The 20248-nt window shown below is 47.8% G+C and overlaps 1 protein-coding gene across 7 annotated transcripts in view; it reads right to left on the reverse strand.

Moving 5' to 3' along the window:
* GRAMD1B (GRAM domain containing 1B) overlaps nucleotides 1-20248 on the reverse strand; it is a 188308-nt gene that overhangs the window by 55736 nt on the left and 112324 nt on the right. Inside the window, exon 1 of one of the 7 annotated variants that reach the window (XM_070384055.1) lies at nucleotides 13811-13917. The exons of the other annotated variants lie outside the window; for them this stretch is intronic. Coding sequence (XP_070240156.1) covers nucleotides 13811-13854 — 44 coding nt within the window. The 5' untranslated portion in view covers nucleotides 13855-13917. Of the gene's footprint in view, nucleotides 1-13810; nucleotides 13918-20248 lie in introns of those variants that run through there. 7 annotated transcript variants of the gene reach the window in all.

Here is a 20248-nt window from a genome sequence, read left to right on the forward strand (position 1 = left end):
GACTTTCCTGGCTGCATCTCCCACCTCCACTGGAGACACGGGAGCCACAGCCCCCATCCGCTTGGCATCCTGTTCCCATCCTCCCGCCCGGTGTGGTCGTGTTGGCCCGGGTAGACAGTGCCAGCAAGCCAGCTTCCTGATCAGCTACCCACACAGTCTCAGATCCCCGAGCAGAACAGGTCTGGTGCTCCTCATCTAGGTTAACTCATTTGCTTGCAGTGAAGTCAACTGTTTCTACCCCAGAGATTTCAAGGTATGTACTGGCTGCCCTACCCCCAACAGCTCCATCCGGGGTCTCTGGCCACAGAGCCTTCCAGCTCTGGCTCATCCCCAATCAGACCCCTCCTCCCCACCCCCAGATTCTTCATGTTCACTTTCTGGTTCCCCCCTGGGCCCAGTTCTGAGAATACCTGGCTGATCAAACTTAACGGCTGTCACAGTTTCAATGTGCTGTACAGGCATATTGTATAGCATTAAAAGACTGCCCGATACATTCCAGGGCACCCTACTCTGATACAGCATCGGATTAGAAATTTAGAAAGCCAGTTTCAACTGAAACAGTTTGCTGAAGGCCTGCCTGGGCCCTGCAGGGTCAGGATTAATGCCAGTGTGTGGAGTCAGCAGGCTCAGGGTTGAGGCCCAGCTCTGCAACTTGCTGTACAAACCTGGCCCCTAAGCCTTATTTTCCTCATAGGACAAATGAAAAACATGGATACCTATCTCAGAGGACTGTTGTGTTAAATGAAATAACACAAGTGACACAGATCTTTAGTGTAGTGCCTGAGACATAATGAATGCTCAATAAATATTTCTGAGCTGATAGTATTAAGGTTTTTGTTCCTTTCTGTAAAAACTGGATTATTCTTGCCCTTTTCCCTCAGAGTGGTCTATGAACATGCTTTGAATGCTCCCAAATATTACTTCCCATCAAAGTGAAAGTGTTAGTTGCTCAATCGTGTCTGACTCTTTGTGACCCCATGGAGTGCAGCCCTCCAGGCTCCCCTGTCCATGGGATTCTTCAGACAAGAATACTGGAGTAGGTAGCCATTCCCTTCTCCAGGGGATCTTCCTGACCCAGGGATTGAACCCAGGTTTTCTACATTGCAGGCAGATTCTTTACCGTCTGAGTCACCATGGAAGCCCTATTACTTCCTAGTGAAAATCGCTCAGTCACGCTAGATTATTTGCGACCCCATGGACTATATAGTCCATGGAATTGTCCAGGCCACAATACTGGAGTGGGTGGCCTTTCCCTTCTCCAAGGGATCTTCCTAAGTGGGAACCAAATCCAACTGGGATGCTTCCTTGAAGTGCAAAATCCCAACCGCACCCCACTCAATAAATGACAATTTCCAGGAAACCGTCTTGTGAATCTGCATTGAAAACAAGCACCATAGCTCATTCTGACGCACTCCAAAATTTGAGAACGAGTGTTCCCATGGACTAATCGTGTAAGTATCAAGGGATAAATCTGTTTATAACTCTCTTTAGTATATTAGCTGTTCAGTGTCTACTGGGTGGGTGGACTCGCTGGAACAGAAAATCAGCTGAGCTTGTCAGTTCAGTTCAGTTCAGTTCAGTCGCTCAGTTGTGTCCGACTCTTGGCGACCCCATGAATCGCAGCACGCCAGGCCTCCCTGTCCATCACCAACTCCCGGAGTTCACCCAGACTCACGTCCATCAGGTCAGTGATGCCATCCAGCCATCTCATCCTCTGTCATCCCCTTCTCCTCCTACCACCAATCCCTCCCAGCATCAGTCTTTTCCAATGAGTCAACTCTTCGCATGAGGTGGCCAAAGTACCGGAGTTTCAGCTTTAGCATCATTCCTTCCAAAGAAATCCCAGGGCTGATCTCCTTCAGAATGGACTGGTTGGATCTCCTTGCAGTCCAAGGGACTCTCAAGAGTCTTCTCCAACACCACAGTTCAAAAGCATCAATTCTTCAGTGCTCAGCTTTCTTCACAGTCTAACTCTCACATCCATACCTGACCACTGGAAAAACCATAGCCTTGACTAGACGGACCTTTGTTCGCAAAGTAATGTCTCTGCTTTTGAATATGCTATCTAGGTTGGTCATAACTTTCCTTCCAAGGAGTAAGCATCTTTTAATTTCATGGCTGCAGTCACCATCTGCAGTGATTTTGGAGCCCCCCAAAATAAAGTCTGACACTGTTTCCACTGTTTCCCCATCTATTTCCCATGAAGTGATGGGACCAGATGCCATGATCTTCGTTTTCTAAGTGTTGAGCTTTAAGCCAACATTTTCACTCTCCACTTTCACTTTCATCAAGAGGCTTTTGAGTTCCTCTTCACTTTCTGCCATAAGGGTGGTGTCATCTGCATATCTGAGGTTATTGATATTTCTCCCGGCAATCTTGATTCCAACTTGTGTTTCTTCCAGTCCAGCGTTTCTCATGATGTACTCTGCATAGAAGTTAAATAAGCAGGGTGACAATATACAGCCTTGATATACTCCTTTTCCTATTTGGAACCAGTCTGTTGTTCCATGCCCAGTTCTAACTGTTGCTTCCTGACCTGCATACAGATTTCTCAAGAGGCAGATCAGGTGGTCTGGTATTCCCATCTCTTTCAGAATTTTCCACAGTTTATTGTGATCCACACAGTCAAAGGCTTTGGCATAGTCAATAAAGCAGAAATAGATGTTTTTCTGGAACTCTCTTGCTTCTTCCATGATCCAGCAGATATTGGCAATTTGATCTCTGGTTCCTCTGCCTTTTCTAAAACCAGCTTGAACATCAGGAAGTTCACAGTTCACATATTGCTGAAGCCTGGCTTGGAGAATTTTGAGCATTATTTTACTAGCGTGTGAGATGAATGCAATTGTGCGGTAGTTTGAGCATTCTTTGGCATTGCCTTTCTTTGGGATTGGAATGAAAACTGACCTTTTCCAGTCCTGTGGCCACTGGTGAGTTTTCCAGATTTGCTGGCATATTGAGCACAGCACTTTCACAACATCATCTTTCAGGATTTGAAATAGCTCAACTGGAATTCCATCACCTCCACTAGCTCTGTTCGTAGTGATGCTTTCTAAGGCCCACTTGACTTCACATTCCAGGATGTCTGGCTCTAGGTCAGTGATCACACCATTGTGATTATCTGGGTCGTGAAGAGCTTGTCAGAGGAACTGCTGATGGAGAAGACCCCAGGGTTGCTGGGACTGGGCATGAAGGTGTGGTTCTCAAAACTATGGACCTCCCTAGTGGCTCAGTGGTAAAGAATCTGCCTGCCAATACAGGAGATACAGGTATGATCCCTGGGTTGGGAAGATCCCCAGAAAAGGAAATGGCAATGCCTTCCAGTATTCTTGCCTGGGAAATTACATGGACAGAGACGCCTGGTGGGCTACAGTCCACAGAGTCACAAAGAGTCAGACACAACTTAATGACTAACCAATAACATGACACAACACACCTTCTTTTGGTGCAGGAGCTTGATAATTAATCATGAGATCCCGTGCCCACAGCCATACTACAAGCACCTCATCCCTCCCTGCCCTTAGTATCATCGAGTTAAAGCTGATTCTGATATCCAGTTGTCCCTAATTCCCAACAGCTGACTATTCTGTTAACCAGCCATGCACCTCCCATCCCCATGACAATTCGGAAGTCTCATCAGTAATCCTCCTCACTTCTTTATAATAGCACTGCAAATATCCATGCAAATTAGCCAGCTCCACTTTGAATTTTCCTATAGCACATGTTCGAGTGTCTGAGACAGGAAGGCCCACAGGTGTATTTGCATAACATTTGCATGAAATTTCCATGCTACCTGCAAATACCTCCATTAAATCTGTCCACCTAAAATGGATCCAAATTCAGAATTTAGGGGAATTCCCTGAAGATGGTTGATTTTCGATTCCTCTCTGTGTTCCTGCTTGTCACATAGTGGCTCTGTACCCATTAAATGCACACAGCACAGAAGATGGGAAGGGCAGACCCAATCAGAACTTTGTAAAGAAGAAAAATGGCCCAGATCACAAATCCTAATTGGGCTCCACGCTCCCCTTGGGCTCTCCTCCCTGGAGAGCAAAATACCAAGTCATTTAGGAAACAAACAAACAAACAAACAAAAAACTTCCCAGGCCTGTTCAGTTCTTGTTACAATGTCCTGAAGCTCTTGGTCTTGGCCTTCTTTACCCATGAATACAAAACCACAGTCTCAGGGATGACTGTTCCAGAGTCAGAAGGGCTCATCTGATCCAGTCCTCTCTCTGTTATGGATGAAGCACAGGTCCAGAGAGATGATGTGACTGTCCACCAAGGGGTTAGCAGGAAGCCGGACGGGGTGCTCAGTAGGGGAAGTCTCAGTGACATTCCCCCCCTCCCCACGCTTTTTAGGATAGCAGATGGGGTGGGGTTTGGAAAGGACAGAAAATGTAGTACAGTTCCCCTAAGAGGACCGCCTGGTGACCATGTACAGAGCTCACTCTTTGAGAGCCTAGCACTTAGAACCTAGACCTGGTAACAACTTTGCCACTGGGTCCAATTCCTTGTTTAAGGGAGAAAAAGCCAACGGTGCCTTATGTGTCACACTGTGATTACCTGGTTGAAGAGAAGGGCCAGACAGCCTCTAAAGAGATGCCCTTTTGTTGCTGTTGGCACTTTTTGCTGGTCTGTTTTATTCTTGCCTGGAGAATCCCACGCACAGAAGGAGAGCCTGGTGGGCTACAGTCAACGGGGTCACAGAATGGGACACAACTGAAGTGACTCAGCATATACAGCACGCATTGTTTATGGCATAGAAGCTCTCTTCCCAACTTACGCTAAAGCAGGTCTCTCTCAGCCTGGTTCCAGCACACCACACTCTGGCCAGAATGTAGCATCATGCTACATTTCAGCAAGGCTAAGGATAATGCTCTTCCTTCCTGCCACAATTCATACAGTACAACTTCAGACCGTGACACAGAGTGGGTCTCCCTCCACTGCCAGAAGACCAAGATTCTGACAGAGATGAACAGCTCGTTCCCTCTTTTCTGTGCTAGTAACTTGCTGAAATGCCCTGGGGGCTTTCCAAGTTGGGCCTTTGGGTGAAATAGACACAGTGTTCAGGGACAGGTTCTGTTTGAAATTTGGAACCAAGAACGCAGAACTAGATTGTTACCAGATCAGACCAAGGGCAGGGACACTTTACAAACGGAAGCTCGACAATTCTCCAGACTCACTATGTGGCCAATGGTCACCCCAATATTGGCTCAAAGGGTCCACATGGCCCAGCCCCCACCCCCTCTCTGCACTGTCCCTCACTGGGTCCCCATCTCTGTAGCTACTGTGTAGACAATTCAGGGCACTTTTTATGGCCAACAATTTCCACTGACTCATTCTTCCATCCCTATCTTGTTCAAGTACCTATGCGAAGTTAATTAAAAAAAAAAAAAATCCTACAAAAGGAATGAAAGGTAGCAGAGCCCATCCAAAACATCTGCAGCCAGCCGTCTAATGCCTTCTAGGTACATACTTGATGGAGGCTTCCCAGGTGATGCGGGGTAAAGGATCCACCTGCAGATGCAGGAGATTGGGGTTTGATCCCTGGATCAGGAAGGTCCCCTGGAGGAGGAAATGGCAACCCACTTCAGTATTCTTGCCTGGGAAATCCCACGGACAGAGGAGCCGGGCGGGCTACAGTCTACGGGGTTGCAACGAGTAGGACACGACTGAGCACACGGCAGGTACATACTAGATACATTCTCATTAGGGAGTTAACTTAAGCCTGGAAAAGTACTTGTGGAGAAGATCTTAGCAGTGACTTCAGTTGTTGATGAATTTATTAATTGACCAATTAACAAAAAGACAAGGTCCATGGAAAGTCTTTGGCCAAGGAGAAAGGCAGAAGGGTATCAGTTACCCTTTTACTGGTGTTTCTGGTTCAGAGAGGTGATGGGTGAAGAGAGGGTCAGAGACTGGGCAAAGGTTGCCTGCCTTTTCCAACACAAGCCAAGGAGGACAGATTCTCATCACAGTGGCCACAGGCTCCATCCACCCCACTCCCCCACTCCCTGGCTTTCCTGAAGCTTCTGTTCAGCCCAGAGTTTGGAATTCAATCCAGGAACAGGCATGACAAACACTATTTTTCATTTCCATGGAGACCAGGGCCTGCAGTAGAACCAGGACTCCATGCCTGAAATGCCAAAACAGCCTGACCCACTTTCCCCCTTCCGACAAGAACAAAGTAAGTTCATTTGAGTCCGGCCAGAGCTGAGGGACAAGCCAGAGCTCCAGTCATCTCTATGGACGTTTCAAAGAGGAACAAATGACGATAACCTCTGAAAATTGATGACGCGACAGAACCAGTGGACATGAATTGTTTTGCCCAAAGGGTGCACAGGCTGCACCAAATCCATTCTGTGTCCTTGGCCTCACCTTCTGGAGGGATGGACTTGATGGCCAGCAGTCCATTCCTGGGATCCACACTCAGGGATCTCCCTCAACTTCTTTTGTACCACTTTCTCCTTCCCTCTGTTCTGGCCTCCTTGGATCTTTCTGTTCCTCAAACACACCAAGTTCACCCCTGCCCCAGAACTCTCCCCCTACAGTTCTGAACTCGGATTCCTTTTCAACCTTTAAGTCAAAATTCAAACGTCCCCTCCCTAGAGTAGCCTGTCTTGAAGAACCCCTGCATCTACGGTGCCCTCCCTGTCTCCAGGAGGTCCTCACATCATTCCACTTCCCCACTCCACGGCACTTGTCAGGACTGGGAGTTGTCTTTATTTGTTGTTGTTGTCATTCAGTTGCTTACACTGGACTGAACACCCCATGGGGGCCGGGGCCTTGTCTACTGTGTGGTTCCCCAGTGCCTCTAGTTCAGTGGGATCACAGATACGTATTGCATGAATAAAGGAATGAGCTCTTTCAACAACCACTGTTCAGCTACTCCGTTAAGAGATTTCTTTCCCAAGCTTGCCCCAGATCTGCCTTCTGACAATACCGGCCCATTGGTTCTTATTCTGATTTCTGGATCCATGAAAACTAAAATGTGACATCACTTCCAGACTTTGCTGGCCTGGTCACTTTGTCTAGACATAAGCGTACATATCTGAGTTTAAATTCTGTGCTGTTTCGTGTACCCTTGAGAAAAGTCCCTTTATCTTTCCATGTATCTGTGTTCCTTGCCTGTTGGATGATCACAACCTAGCTTACTAGGATGGGGGACAGAAGCTTAAAAAAAAAAGGCAGCACATCCCCAAAGTAAAGGGGTCCCTATAATCTGTTTACGGAGGGAAAAGGGGGGTTAGAAGTCGGGAGTGAATTTCCAGTTAAGGAACTGCATCCTGTTTCTACATTCCGTCCTGTCCACGAAGCAAAGACCAGGAGTAAAACACAAACTGCCGCTATTCACACCTTTAGCTAGCCCCCACTTCCACAGGGCTAGGAGGACAAAGACTTAGCATGAAGCAGGAGATGCTGAAATGAAACAGGCACTTACTGATGACGGACGAGTTCCCTTCTGAGGCTGTTCACAGCAGGACAAACCTAAAGTCTGGGAGAGAGTCCTGCGGGTTTGCAGGCAGTGCTGGCTGAACTGATCTATAATGACAGTCTGCAGTCTGGAAGCGGCCTTAGTGGGCATGCAATCCCAACCCCCACTGGATGCAGGAGCTCCCTCTTCGAGGCCCTGACAACAGCCACCCAATCCCCACACCTCAGGTTTCCAAGGAGAGAGCACCCACTAGGTGGCTGCGTACATGTTAGAACAGCTCCAAAGTTTTAAGCCCCGTGGTCCTTAGTTCTCCACGATTCTTGATGATCATTTTCCATCCAGCTATCTCTGAGCTTTACAGTCTTTAGAAATTAAGCTAACTTTGCTGATTGGGTGTCGTTAAACCGGCAATTACTGAACACCTACTACGTATGCATCTCCCGTGTTTTACACATTCTCCCTGAGGACCCCACGGGACAGCCAACTGTGTTGTGGTTCTTTGTAGATACACAGGATTAAATACACATTATTAAACATGATACTGAATACACAAGAGGAACTTAATGCATTTACACTTGACTATCAATCTCAATCAAATATAAGTACAATCCACTCAAAATATTTCGGAAGCCTCAATACCACAAACCACTGGGACAAGGCAGGGAATTCAACTGAATAGAACTTCTGGCTTCGTCTAAGTTTGATCCACAAGGGCCCCACACCCAACTTCTGCAAGAGAAATGTTGCTACTAAAACTACAAGGAGCTTGTGCAGAATCCATCCGTTCCTTCATCTGTTCATCCATCCATCCATCCATTCATCCAATTAACAGCTGAAGAGACACACTCCAAGCCAGATAATGCTCTAGGCATGAGGGACTCAGTCTTTTTCTTTAAGGAATCTATCACCTGTGAGAGAGACAGACGTGTAATTAACTAACCCTGCAGTAAGAGCTACATGCTGCTGCTAAGTCGCTTCAGTCGTGTCGGACTCTGTGCGACCCCATAGATGGCAGCCCACCAGGCTCCGCGGTCCCTGGGATTCTCCAGGCAACAACACTGGAGTGGGTTGCCATTTCCTTCTCCAACGCATGAAAGTGAAAAGTGCAAGTGAAGTCGCTCAGTCGTGTCCGACTCTTAGCGACCCCATGGTCTGCAGCCTACCAGGCTCCTCCATCCATGGGATTTTCCAGGCAAGAGTACTGGAGCTACATGGAGTCAATCAAAACAGTTCCCCCAGTCACCTGTCAAGGAAGCCAGGCAGTCCTGGTTTGGCTCCTTTCCCTGTGTGTGAAGTGAAGATTCCTCAGTTGTGTCTAACTCTTTGTGACTCCATGGACTATATAGTCCATGGAATTCTCCAGGCCAGAATATTGGAGTGGATAGCCTCTCCCTTCTCCAGGGAATCTTCCCAACCCAGGGATTGAATCCAGGTCTCCTGCATTGCAGGCAGATTCTTTACAAGCTGAGCTGAGCCACAAGGGAAGCCCAAGAATACTGGAGTGGGTAGCCTATCCTTTCTCCAGTGGATCTTCCTGACCCAGGAATCAAACTGGGGTCTCCTGCATTGCAGGTGGATTCTTTATCAACTGAGCTATCAGGGAAGCCCTCCCTGTGTGTGATCTGGGAGCAAATCCCTCCTCTCTGCACTTCAGCTTCAACCTGTGAGAAGATTGGATGTGAATGTGGCCTAGCCCCCCACAGAGAAGTGGGGTGGGGGTGATAAAAAGCATATACAGGACACATGGTGAACTCCTGAGAGCAGAGCATTCTCTCAAAGGAACCCAGATCTAAATCCAGCAAAGGATCCAGAAACAGGATCCAGGCAGTCTGGGGGGTGTGTGTGTTAGTCGCTCAGTCGTGTCGACTCTCTGCAGTCCTGTAGACTGAAGTCCGCTAGGCTCCTTTGTCCACCGGATTTTTCAGGCCAGAACACTGGAGTGGGCTGCCAGTTCCTTCTTCAGGGGATCTTCCCAACCCAGGGATCGAACCCAGGTCTCCCACAATGCAGGCAGATTGTTTACCATCTGAGCCACCAGGCAGTCTAGGCCCCTAGTTATTTCAGCATCACCCGCTTTCCCTCTGGTCAGGGCAACGCCACTGGAGGGACCAGAGGCCGGGGCTGGCTGTCAGGACAAAGTCCCAACCAGGCCGGCAGTCCAGGTGGTGTGCAAAGTGTAGGTGCCCAGGGGTACAGAGCAGCATTTGGCATATTTTTCCCTCCTGCGGCTCCTTCCTAACCTTGCTGTCTGAGCTAAGCAAGTGGCTAAACCCCTCCAGACCCTGTGGATTCAAACCCAGTTCTGACTCACTTTCTGGTAGAGAACAAACAGAAACAGAGCTGAAGAAGAACCATTACGTTGGGCTTCCCAAGTGGCTTAGTGGGTAAAGAACCTGTCTGCAATGCAGGAGACACAAGAGATGCAGGTTCGATCCCTAGGTTTGGGAAGATCCCCTGGAGAAGGGCATGGCAACCCACTCTAGTATTCTTGCTTGGAGAATCCCGTGGACAGAGGAGCCTGGCGGGCTGGAGTCCATAGGGTTGCAAAGAGTCGGATACGACTAAAAAGACTGAAGCAAGTAAGATCATAGAAATTTTAGAACCAAGAAGTCTGTAGGAGGCTCAGCCAATCTGTCCATTTGCTGGCAGACATCTATGTCACCCAGAGAGGCTGTACCCTCATATAAATATATTCAGAAGGGGAGTGGGAGGGGCTTCCCAGATGTTCACAATAGCTTTGTATCCTGGGTCTTGCCTGGTGGTCCAATGATGAGGACTTCGCCTTCCAACGCAGGGGGCACAGGTTCGATCCCTGCTCAGGGAGCTAAGATCTCAGAGGCTTCATGGCCCCAAAAACAAAAACATAAACAACAGAAGCAATGTTGTAACAGATTCAACAAAGACTTTAAAAAGGGTCCACATTAAAAAAATCTTAAGTAAAATATATCTTGAGCTGGTGCTGGTTACACAGGTGTATTTAGTTTGCAAAAATTTATCAAGCTCTATGCTTGTGATATGTGCAATTTTCTGCATATATGTGTGTGTATATTATACTTAAATAAAAAGTTTTAAGCACACAAAGTTTTAATAAAAAAATTTTTTTTTTTTTTGGCTGAGCCACATGGCTTGCAAGATCTTGGCTCCTTGACCAGGAATCAAACCTGGGCCATGGCAGTGGAAGTACAGAGTCTTGATCATTGGACTGTCAAGAAATCCCAATTTAAAAAATTTTTAAAGAACATAGAAACTGAGGGATGAATGTCCGCTCTTATCAGTAGCCTTCTTTAAAATAAAATATATTCAGAGTACAAAATTCCAGGGCTTTCCTCTATGATCCTTCTCATTGTCTCCTGCAACCATCAGGAAGTTCTTTGTGATTAAAAAAAAAAAAACAAAAACCTTGTTATAATGCACTCAACGCCATTTTCTTTTATTCCAGCTTTCCCAGACTTGAGGTCGGTTCATTAACTACAGCACCACCTCTGTTCCTATTCTCCCTCCTTGGATGGAATGCATCTAAGGCCTCAAACCTATTTTTAGAAGTTTAAAATCATTTCTCCTACATTTCCACCTAATCTTTGTTTACAGTCTACCTCAAGTGACAGGGAGAGAATTAACTGATGATGTAACTCATTTCACCTTTGGACAACTGTTCTTATTTTAAGCTCAATCTGTTTCCTGTGGCTTCCCACCAAAGGTCCCACATATCTGCCCCCTTGGCAGGTGTAGAATAAATCACATTTCTCTTCCAAATGCACTTTTAAAGTGGCTTTTGTGCTCCCTCAGCCTTTTCTCCTTCAGACTTGCTAGTCTCTCCAGCCTACCCCTCAGCCAAGGGGTTCACTCTCCTCTAAATGAATTCCAGTTCCTCAATCCCCCTTTAACTATGGAGCCCAGACATGGTTGTAGAACAGCAAATAAGTTTTCTGATGAGCTCAGAATAGAGCAGAACCATCACTCCATGTGCTCTGGAAATGAGACTGCAAACATATATTTTTGGAGTCATCTTCTGAATCAGAGGAATCTAGAATTAGTCACTGGTGTCTTACATATCTCTGGCTACAGCCTTGGGGCTACAGAGAGTGCCTGGATGCACAAAGTACGCTTGTATCCCTACAAGAGATACTCCCCAAGCCCACCATTCCTTCCCCCTCCTGGACAAACTCAAGTTCTGGTGGAATGATGAAGAATCCACTCAGCTCTCAGCCCAACTCAGGTTATATTCCAATTCTGAACCTTTATATGAGCATCTCCAGGACAGATACGGAACCACAGCAATGCTCTCAAGTGCAAATGTTTTCCTCCTTCCAGTCCAAACACTTGCTCCTTGGACCCTAACTGCCTGACTTGCAGAAAAGCTGAGGTTTTACCTGGCTGGCCAAGAGCAGAACAGTGAGCTTCCATCTGAGGTCACTAGGAAAAGTGAATTCATTCAGCCCTCTGTCTGTCACCATATAGAAGGGTGTGTGTGTGTGCAAACATGAGCAAGGTGAAGGCCGCTCACGTCTTTCACACTTTCTCAGGGAGGTCTCAGGTGATCATCAGGCCATTCTAATCAGGACTAATTCACAGGTCAGCAAATTATGACCCAAGGGCCAAATCCAGCCCACCACCCATTTTGTGTGACCCACGAGCTAAAAATGGTTCTTAACATCTTTAAACGGTTGGGGGAAAAAAAGCCTATCTTGTGATGTGTGAAAATTGTATGAAATGGAAATTTCAGAGTCCATAAATGAGGTTTTATTGGGAATACAGCCATGTGCGTTTGTCCTTCTATGTCTGTGGCTGCTTCTGCTGTACAAAGTAGTGTTGAGTCATCGCAACGGAGACGGCCTGGGTCACAATGCCTAAAGTATCTATGCTCTGCGTCTTATAGATACAGCTGGCAACCCCTGGCCGAATAGTGTGTGACCTTGAAAGATCAGTGCGGTGCGTCTGCCTCTCCTCTGTCAAGCTGGGGAGGAGGGTGTGTCTGTGACCCACCAATAAGGCACCTGTGCTTGACAACTCCAAGGCTGAGGAAAGAGGCTGCAAGTTGGCTCTTGCCTGCACAGAACATTCGTAGGGCCAAAGAACGGGAGGAGCTTTTCTCCCAGGTAGGATGACAGAAGCTCCCACTCCTTCATTCTCTCCCAGTGGGGTACCACCGTCCATGGCCTCAACACTGACATACTCCTGCCACGGCAGCTCCCTGAAACACCCCTTTCTCCCCCCTTCCTTCAAGGCCAGCTCCTTCCACCCGGGTCCTAAACTTCTCCAACCCACAGAGTGCTATCCAAGGCAAAGGAGGAAGGCATGCCCACCTCCAGGCTAGCCGGGAGAGGGAGGTGGGAAGCGGAGGAGCCAGGGGGTGTCCACAGAAGCAGTTTGCTGCGAAGTGTCACAGAAGGTAAAGAAGCGAAGATCCCTTCCCCCCAGCCCTGGCTGAGCGCCGGGCTGAGTCTCCGAGGAGACAGAGCTTCAAATCCTCCCCCACCCTCCACTTGCCTAAATCAAGCAAATAACTAACAATGCAAGGAGGTGTGGGGGAGTAAGGCCCAGCCACTGGGTATCTATTTTCTGAAAACACATGGCAAATCTCTGAGCCAAATGCCGGCTAAGCCAAAGAATAAACAAATCCCTTTATTTCCCTGAGACTGGAGCTATCAACTTGCCCTCTCATCCTCTCCTCCCGTTAGCCAGAGCCATCCATCAAAGAAGCAGGATCTGTCTGTGAGAAGGTGGCCTCACCTCTGCTCTGGTCACCTCTCCCCCACCAGGGGCACCCCAGAGTTAAGTCAGTGGGTGGAGACCTGGAGGAGCACATGGCCTGTCCACACCTCCCCCAGAAGCTCCGGCCTGGTCGCCCCAGAATGCAATCCTCTGCCCTTTTTTCTCCAAGTTACAGGCCCTTGAATAAGTCTCTATGGCCAAGGGGACTCCATCAGCCTGAACCCCACCCCTCCCTCCAGCCGCCCTGGGCCCACCCCTCCCGGCTCTACGGCTCAGCTCAGGCAGTGCTGCCCTGAGGAAGGTGAGGAAGGGGGAGAGAAAAGAGCCAGGGAGGAAAAAGAATGAGGCATCTCTGTAGCATGATGTCACCCCAGCTGCTTTTGGATCCCCCCAACACAGAACAGAAGCAAACAACATGGACTCCGGATTTACTGTGCCTGGAAAGGTCTGTGTTCTCGGCGGTTCCGGTGGCCTGCGCCAGCTGGAAACAGTTCGGCAGCCAGAGAGACAGGCCCTTGCTCCAGCCCCCGGGGCCCCCATCCGACCCCTGGGCATAGGCCCCCCTTCCAAAAAAAAAAAAAAAAAAAATGCGCGGAGGAAACAAAGATGGACTGACACATACATAACACGCACACACAAGCGTCAGCAAGAGTGAGCACTAACCTGGCAGCCATTGGGAAGGTAGTGGAGCACAGTGCAGAGCTCATTCATTCATGCACTGGGCAGTGGGGGGCGGGGGCGGGGAGCGGGGGCCCTGGGGGCGCCGGAGGGCACGCACCTCCATGACCATCCCACGGCCCTGTGGCTAACGGCGGGGGGCAGGGCGCTCACAAGCTGGGGGAGCTTCCTTTCTCTGCTGTTGCCAACCGCTCTGGAATGGTAAGCATGACTCCCCGTCAATTTCTACCCCCCTCCCTCCCCTGCGGCCGGTATTTGGCGTGGTCTTGCAGTCGAACCAGAACACCGCCGAGCCCCTCTCTCCCAGCCCTCACTCCTTTTCTCTCTCTCCCTCGGACTCCCTCCCAAGACAGCTGTTCCCGGATCCTGCACGCACGCGCACAGCGCACAGACACACTCAGCCACGCACCCCTCCGGCGCGCGGACACACTCGCACACACGCACGCAGACACGCGCGCGCACACCCCGCCGCCGCCGCCGCCTGCCGCTTTACATAAGCAACTCTTCGGTGCAGTCAGCTTGCTCGCTCTCAATTATTCATGCCGCCCTGGAGGACCGAGCCGCTGGGGCGGCGAGCGCCGTTATTTCCTCTCCATCCCCCAATCTGACAAAACACCAGATGATGCTCCCGAGAGATTCTGCTCCCTTTGCTGCCACCAATTATTTCCCAGGTGTTGCCTATTAGGTCAACCTGTATCAAGGAGGTGATACTAAATCAAAACACAAGTGCCTGGCTCAAAATAGAGCCTTGCATCTTTCAAAGGATGACAGCTGCGCTTATTGCCTGAGCCTTGGGAACAGAGGAAGGGAAAGCGGCGGCACTGGAGACCACAGAAAATGACCGGGACTCTTCAGGGAAGCCTACCCCGGACTTCCAAGGCAGCAGGCCGTGATACCTGTGGGTCAGAGCCTTAACAAGTAAAACAATTACATCCACGACAAAGCATGGTCATCTCAAACTCTAAGCGGCACCTCCAAGAAAAAAAAATTTTTTTTCTCCTGTCCATTCACTGGAATGGGGCTTCCCTGGTGGCTCAGTGGTGAAGAATCCGTCTGCCAATGCAGGAGATATGGGTTCAATCCCTGGGTTGAGAAGATCCCGCAGAGAAGAAACCCACTCTAGTATTCTTGCCTGGAGAATTCCGTGGACAGAGGAGCCTGGTGGCCTACAGTCCATAGGGTCACGAAGAGCTGGACACAATTGAGTGACAAAACAACATTCACCGGAATGCAGCACTGGTACAGAAACAGTCCAGATGAATATTCTTTCGGATGAGAGGTATTCTATTCAAAATGACTTTAATGGAATACTGTGAAAGTCATTTATGACTTACAAAGCACTTTCATTCACATTAATTCATTTGATTTCCACAAGAATCACCTACAAAGGCTTTGTTAGGATCACAGCTAACAAAAGGATGCTGAGCCCTGGAAAGGTGGGAGGTCCCATGGCAACAAAGGCTGAGCTGGGAATCCAGACCACCTGACTTGAAATCCCATAAAACCCCAAGGATGACTGTCAGAATTCAGAGTACCACCAGTATTTTTTGAGGGGAGGAGCAAAAGGATCCAAAATCTGGACCAAAACAAACATCAAAAGCAATGGTGACAGCTCACTGTTTCTCAAACTTTAAGGATCTTCTTAAACCACAGATTTTGATGTACTAAGTCTAGGGGAGGGCCCAAGAGTCGACTGTTATAACAAACTCCCAGGTGATGTCCATGTTGCTATTTCATGGACCACACTTTTGAGTAGCAAAGGACTGGTTTATGCATTCTCATTCTTCAGGTGTCCCTAAAGGGCAGAGTTTGGTTTGCCTGCTGCAGCTGCACAGGATAACATGCTGAAGGTGAGTAATAATTATGATCCATCGATGCCACCTGTGTCCTCACCAGACTCAATACTTGTTGGGCATCTGTTGGCAAAAAGTCTCATTCTGGGACTGCCAAGCCCTATCAGCTCATCAAGAAAGGTCCTTCCGGGATTGTTTATACCTGCAACCTGTCGAGAGAACAGCAGCCTCACAGTGTCTAGGAAGCACCTAGGTTTGCACTGTCTGGCCCCCACCTCATTTACCTAGAGGAATTTCAGTGCCAAAGAAAGGTGTGCTGGCAATGCCCTGGGCCGCAAGCACTGCCCCAGTTCTACCCGCCTGCACTTGTCTGGTCAAGTCCGGCTTTTTCTGAAATGCTGACCACCTACCTACCTCCCCTTCTGTTACTCTAGAAAAAGATCTCAGACTCTGGGGTCCAGTCTGCATTCAGAGCTATGTTTTGCTGCTTTCTGGCTCTGTGACTGTTGGTTGCCCAGCTACCCTCTTCTCAGACTCATTTTCTTCATCTGCAAAAGCCAAAAATAGGTATATGTCCTCTTGTACATGGTTGAAAAAAAATGATAGAATAAAGGTACAAGGAGGCTGGTTATGTCCCCCACCTCTGAGCTTATAACTGTAGTACAGAATATAGAATTTAATTGTAGCTTTTGTTGTTCATGCTGTTAGTTTTATATCCCTAAGCTTGTAGGTGACTTCTTTCATGTCCCTCCAACACGTAGGAGTACTGGGTACAACAGAAGTATCAGTAAGTATCTTTGCACTGACTGTCCCATCCTCCATTAAGATAGGCAACAAAAGGGCTAGTGAGGCCAAGCTGCCCACACCCTGGTCTTACCTTCTCTATTCACTATGTGACTCTGGACAAATCATACTTTCTGGAGACTTTGCTTCTTCCACTATGAAATGCAGAGATTTCACCTTTCTTCTGAAAGAGCTCTGCATAGCTCAACAGTGTTAGTATCTACATGATTCAGATCAACAGCAGTGGGTTAAAAAGGCAGATGCAGAGATCAGACAAAAGTCTAGTCAAAGCTATGGTTTTTCCAGTAGTCATGTAAGGGTTGGACTGTAGAGATGGCTGAGCACTGAAGAGCTGATGCTTTCTGTGTTTTTGGAGAAAACTCTTGAGAGTCCCTTGGACTGCAAGGAGATCAAACCAGTCAATCCTAAAGGAAATCAACCCTGAATACTCATTAGAGGGACTGATGCTGAAGCTCCAATACTCTGGCTAAGTGATGTGAAGAGCCAAGTCATTGGAAAAGACCCCGATGCTGGGAAAGACTGAAGACAAAAGAAGAGGGTGACAGAGAATGAGATGGTTAGATAGCATCACCGACTCAATGCACATGAATCTGAGCAACTCAAGGAGACAGTGGAGGACAGAGGAGCCATGGGGTCACGAAGAGTCAGACACAACTTAGCAACTGAACAACAGTATAAGGTTAATGAACATTAGAGAATGTTTCTGAAACCTAGGCCCCCTTAGTCGAGTCCTATTCTCAACCATTAATTGTGTATGAATAGAAGGCTACTGACTTGCCATGAGGCGGGAAGGGGCCTTTTCATACTCATGGTGTTTACAGATTTGCAGTGCTGTGCTCATCCTTCCTCAAGTCACAGTGCAAACTCCAAAGAGGCCAGCTGAACCTCAGAGAGTTGGCAGTGACCTGGACAAAGCTGACCGGGCTTCCCCAGATGGCATTCCTGCCCCTGACTCAAATCTCCACATTTCAAGGGCTGAACAATTTGCTGCCTAAATTCCCAAACTGCTTTTTTGTAAATGAATTTAGGACACTGAGGAGAGAGTAAGGTATCTTTTTCTGAATTAAACCTTTCCCTCAGAGATATGGAAAACTCACATGAGTTTCTATTTTTGAAAGGAAAAGCGGTTTCTGAGAGCCTTGTGCAGCATCAAAAGCACTTTCCAGAGAGCACCCTGGAGGGATCGGGGGAAGAAAAAGAAGTTAAGGCATCTGCAAATCCAACTGAACCAAGTGGTTCCATTCAATCCAGTCCCATTCAATCACATGCTATAAAAAGGTCGGTGCCTCCACGGTATCTTGTTCATCTCAAGTGCTGTTTCGGATAAGAATGGAAGGTAGGGATGATAAAGATAAGGTCTTATCTCTGAATCCTACGCCCACCCCCAAGGAAAACAAAAGAGTTTTTTACAAGCAAACACTTCAAAGATTTTAACTAAATCTGAATTTGTTGAATAATGGGCCATGCATGCATGCTCAGTCCCTTGAGTCGTGTCTGACTCTCTTTGATCCTATGGACTGTAGCCCACCAGGCTCCTCTGTCCATGGAATTTTCCAGGCAAGAATACTGGAACGGGTTGCGGTTGCCATTTCCTCCTCCAGGGGATCTTCCCAACCCAGGGATTGAACCTGCAGCTCCTGCATTGGCAGGTGGACTCACTAGCGCTCCCCATCCACCGGAAGCCCATTAATTACGGGGAGTGATAGGCTAAAGAGAGCCTGACTCTTATCATCTAAAGCACGCGTGCTTTTCCAAAGCATAAACATCTAGGAGATTCTGAAATGTGTGGGGGTAAGTCAAAGAAGGAAAAGGAACAAAGATCTATGTTTACTGAGAATCGACCATGCACTGGTCACATATTTTATTTTATTATATATTTTCTTATGAAACTTTAATCAAACAGATGAAGAAACTGAGTACAGAAACCCATCCTTACCCAAGATCACAGAAATATTTCTAAAATCCACGTTTTCAAACCACACCATGCTACTTCCATAAATAAACCCCTTACTAAAGAAAAGGCACTTTTAAGTTCCCTGCATTTAATCATAATTGCTTAGCAGCAGCAGCACTGCGTTTAGTCCTCAACACAACCCTGCAAGGTAAGTTCTATTCTTCCTACTTAGGCGAGGTGTCCATTTATTGCTCCTCAGCTCCAAATCCACCCTTCTTTGCCTCACCTTGTGATGCGGGATCTGTACCCACTTTGCCAGCCGCCCTGTGAGCCTCCCTGGCACCCCAGCCTGCAGTCTCTCAGGAACTTTCTGTGCCATATACTGGGTGACAGCCACACCCATCCAAAGAGCTCTGAATCGTACTCCTATGTTGGGGGCACACTTACAAACTGTTCCCTTGTTGGGTGTTCTGCCTCATTCCTAGAGGCCATGACTGCTCCCTACCTCTGTTATTCCTGCATTCTTTAGAGTCTGCTCTACTCATTTACCCATTAATGATTCTTCATATTGAATTTTCCCTGTTTACCATATTGGTGTGGTCTCAGTCTCCTGACTTCTCACTGCTCTATAGGGATAAGCACACAGCAGCTCAGAGGAATAAGACACTGCCCTTGTCAGTAATAATAAAATGGCTAAAAGCTTATAGAGCAGGGGTCGTCAGCCTCCGGGATCTAATGCCCGATGATCTGATGTGGAGCTGATATTTTAACAATAATACACCCAAAGTACACAATAAATGTAATGGACTTCTGCTGTGATAAACTGTGTCAGTCATGTCCAACTCTTTGAGACCCCGTGGACTGTAGCCCACCAGGCTCCTCTGTCCATGGGATTCTTCAGGCAAGAATACTGGAGTGGGTTGCTGTGCCCTCCTCCAGGGGATCTTCCTGACCCAGGAATTGAACCCGTGTCTCTTATGGCTCCTGCATTAGCAGGCGGGTTCTTTACCACTAGTGCCACCTGGGAAGTCCCAGATATCAGTAACTGGCTGTGATCAATTAATTGTAAACACCATGGTCCTCGGACCAGCTTGAATGCCCTTAAATCATCCCCAAACCATCCCCCCATGCCCCTCCCCTGCACCTGTCCGTGGAAAAGCTGTTTTCTGTGAAACCGGTCCCTGGCATCAAAAATGTTGGGGACCATGGCTCTAGGGCATTCTATGAGCCAAATCGTTTTTATACATTTAATGTGTACTCCCTCATTTAATCCTCACATCAACTCTCCTTTACAGATGAGGAAACTGAGGTATCTCAGAGATTAAATAATTTCCCTGGATTACACAGCAGAAAGAGAGACCAGAGTTTCTGACCCCACAGTCCATTCTTGGCCAGGCTGCTATCAGTTGGCTGCAGTCAGAGAGAAAGGGGGTCAAGGAAGCACAAGTGGGACATAGAAACACAACAGTCTTCCACAAAGTTTGGAAGAGAAAAAGAAATTAAATTGTTAGCTGGAGAGGTCCACATATCTCTGAAGAATTCAAAATATGAGGGGGTACCATTAAAGGTCTTTTAAGTCAGCCTCTTAGTGTAAAAGACGTGGTGTACCCTGGTCATCAAATACCCAGGAGACCCTATTAAATATCTCTTTTGGAATTAATGCTTGTCCGTGTTTTATGAACCATTAATGTGGGAGAACGGATGATTCACAGGTCCCCACTCTGCCCTCCCTGAGGTCCCAAACCCAGACTTTAATCCAGGGAAGCTGGGTTGGGGGTTCTGAATGAGTAGATGGATTGCCTGTGACCCAGCTGTAACCCAAGACCTCTCATGAATACTGCATCTCTCACATGAGGGACAGTGATGTCTACATAATTAAAACCTGAAGCAAGAAATGGCCAGAAGGGTGGGGACAGAGGGATGAGGATTCAG

Source organism: Bos mutus, chromosome 15 (genome assembly GCF_027580195.1).
Source record: "Bos mutus isolate GX-2022 chromosome 15, NWIPB_WYAK_1.1, whole genome shotgun sequence".
In the NCBI taxonomy this organism is placed as follows: Eukaryota; Metazoa; Chordata; class Mammalia; order Artiodactyla; family Bovidae; genus Bos; species Bos mutus.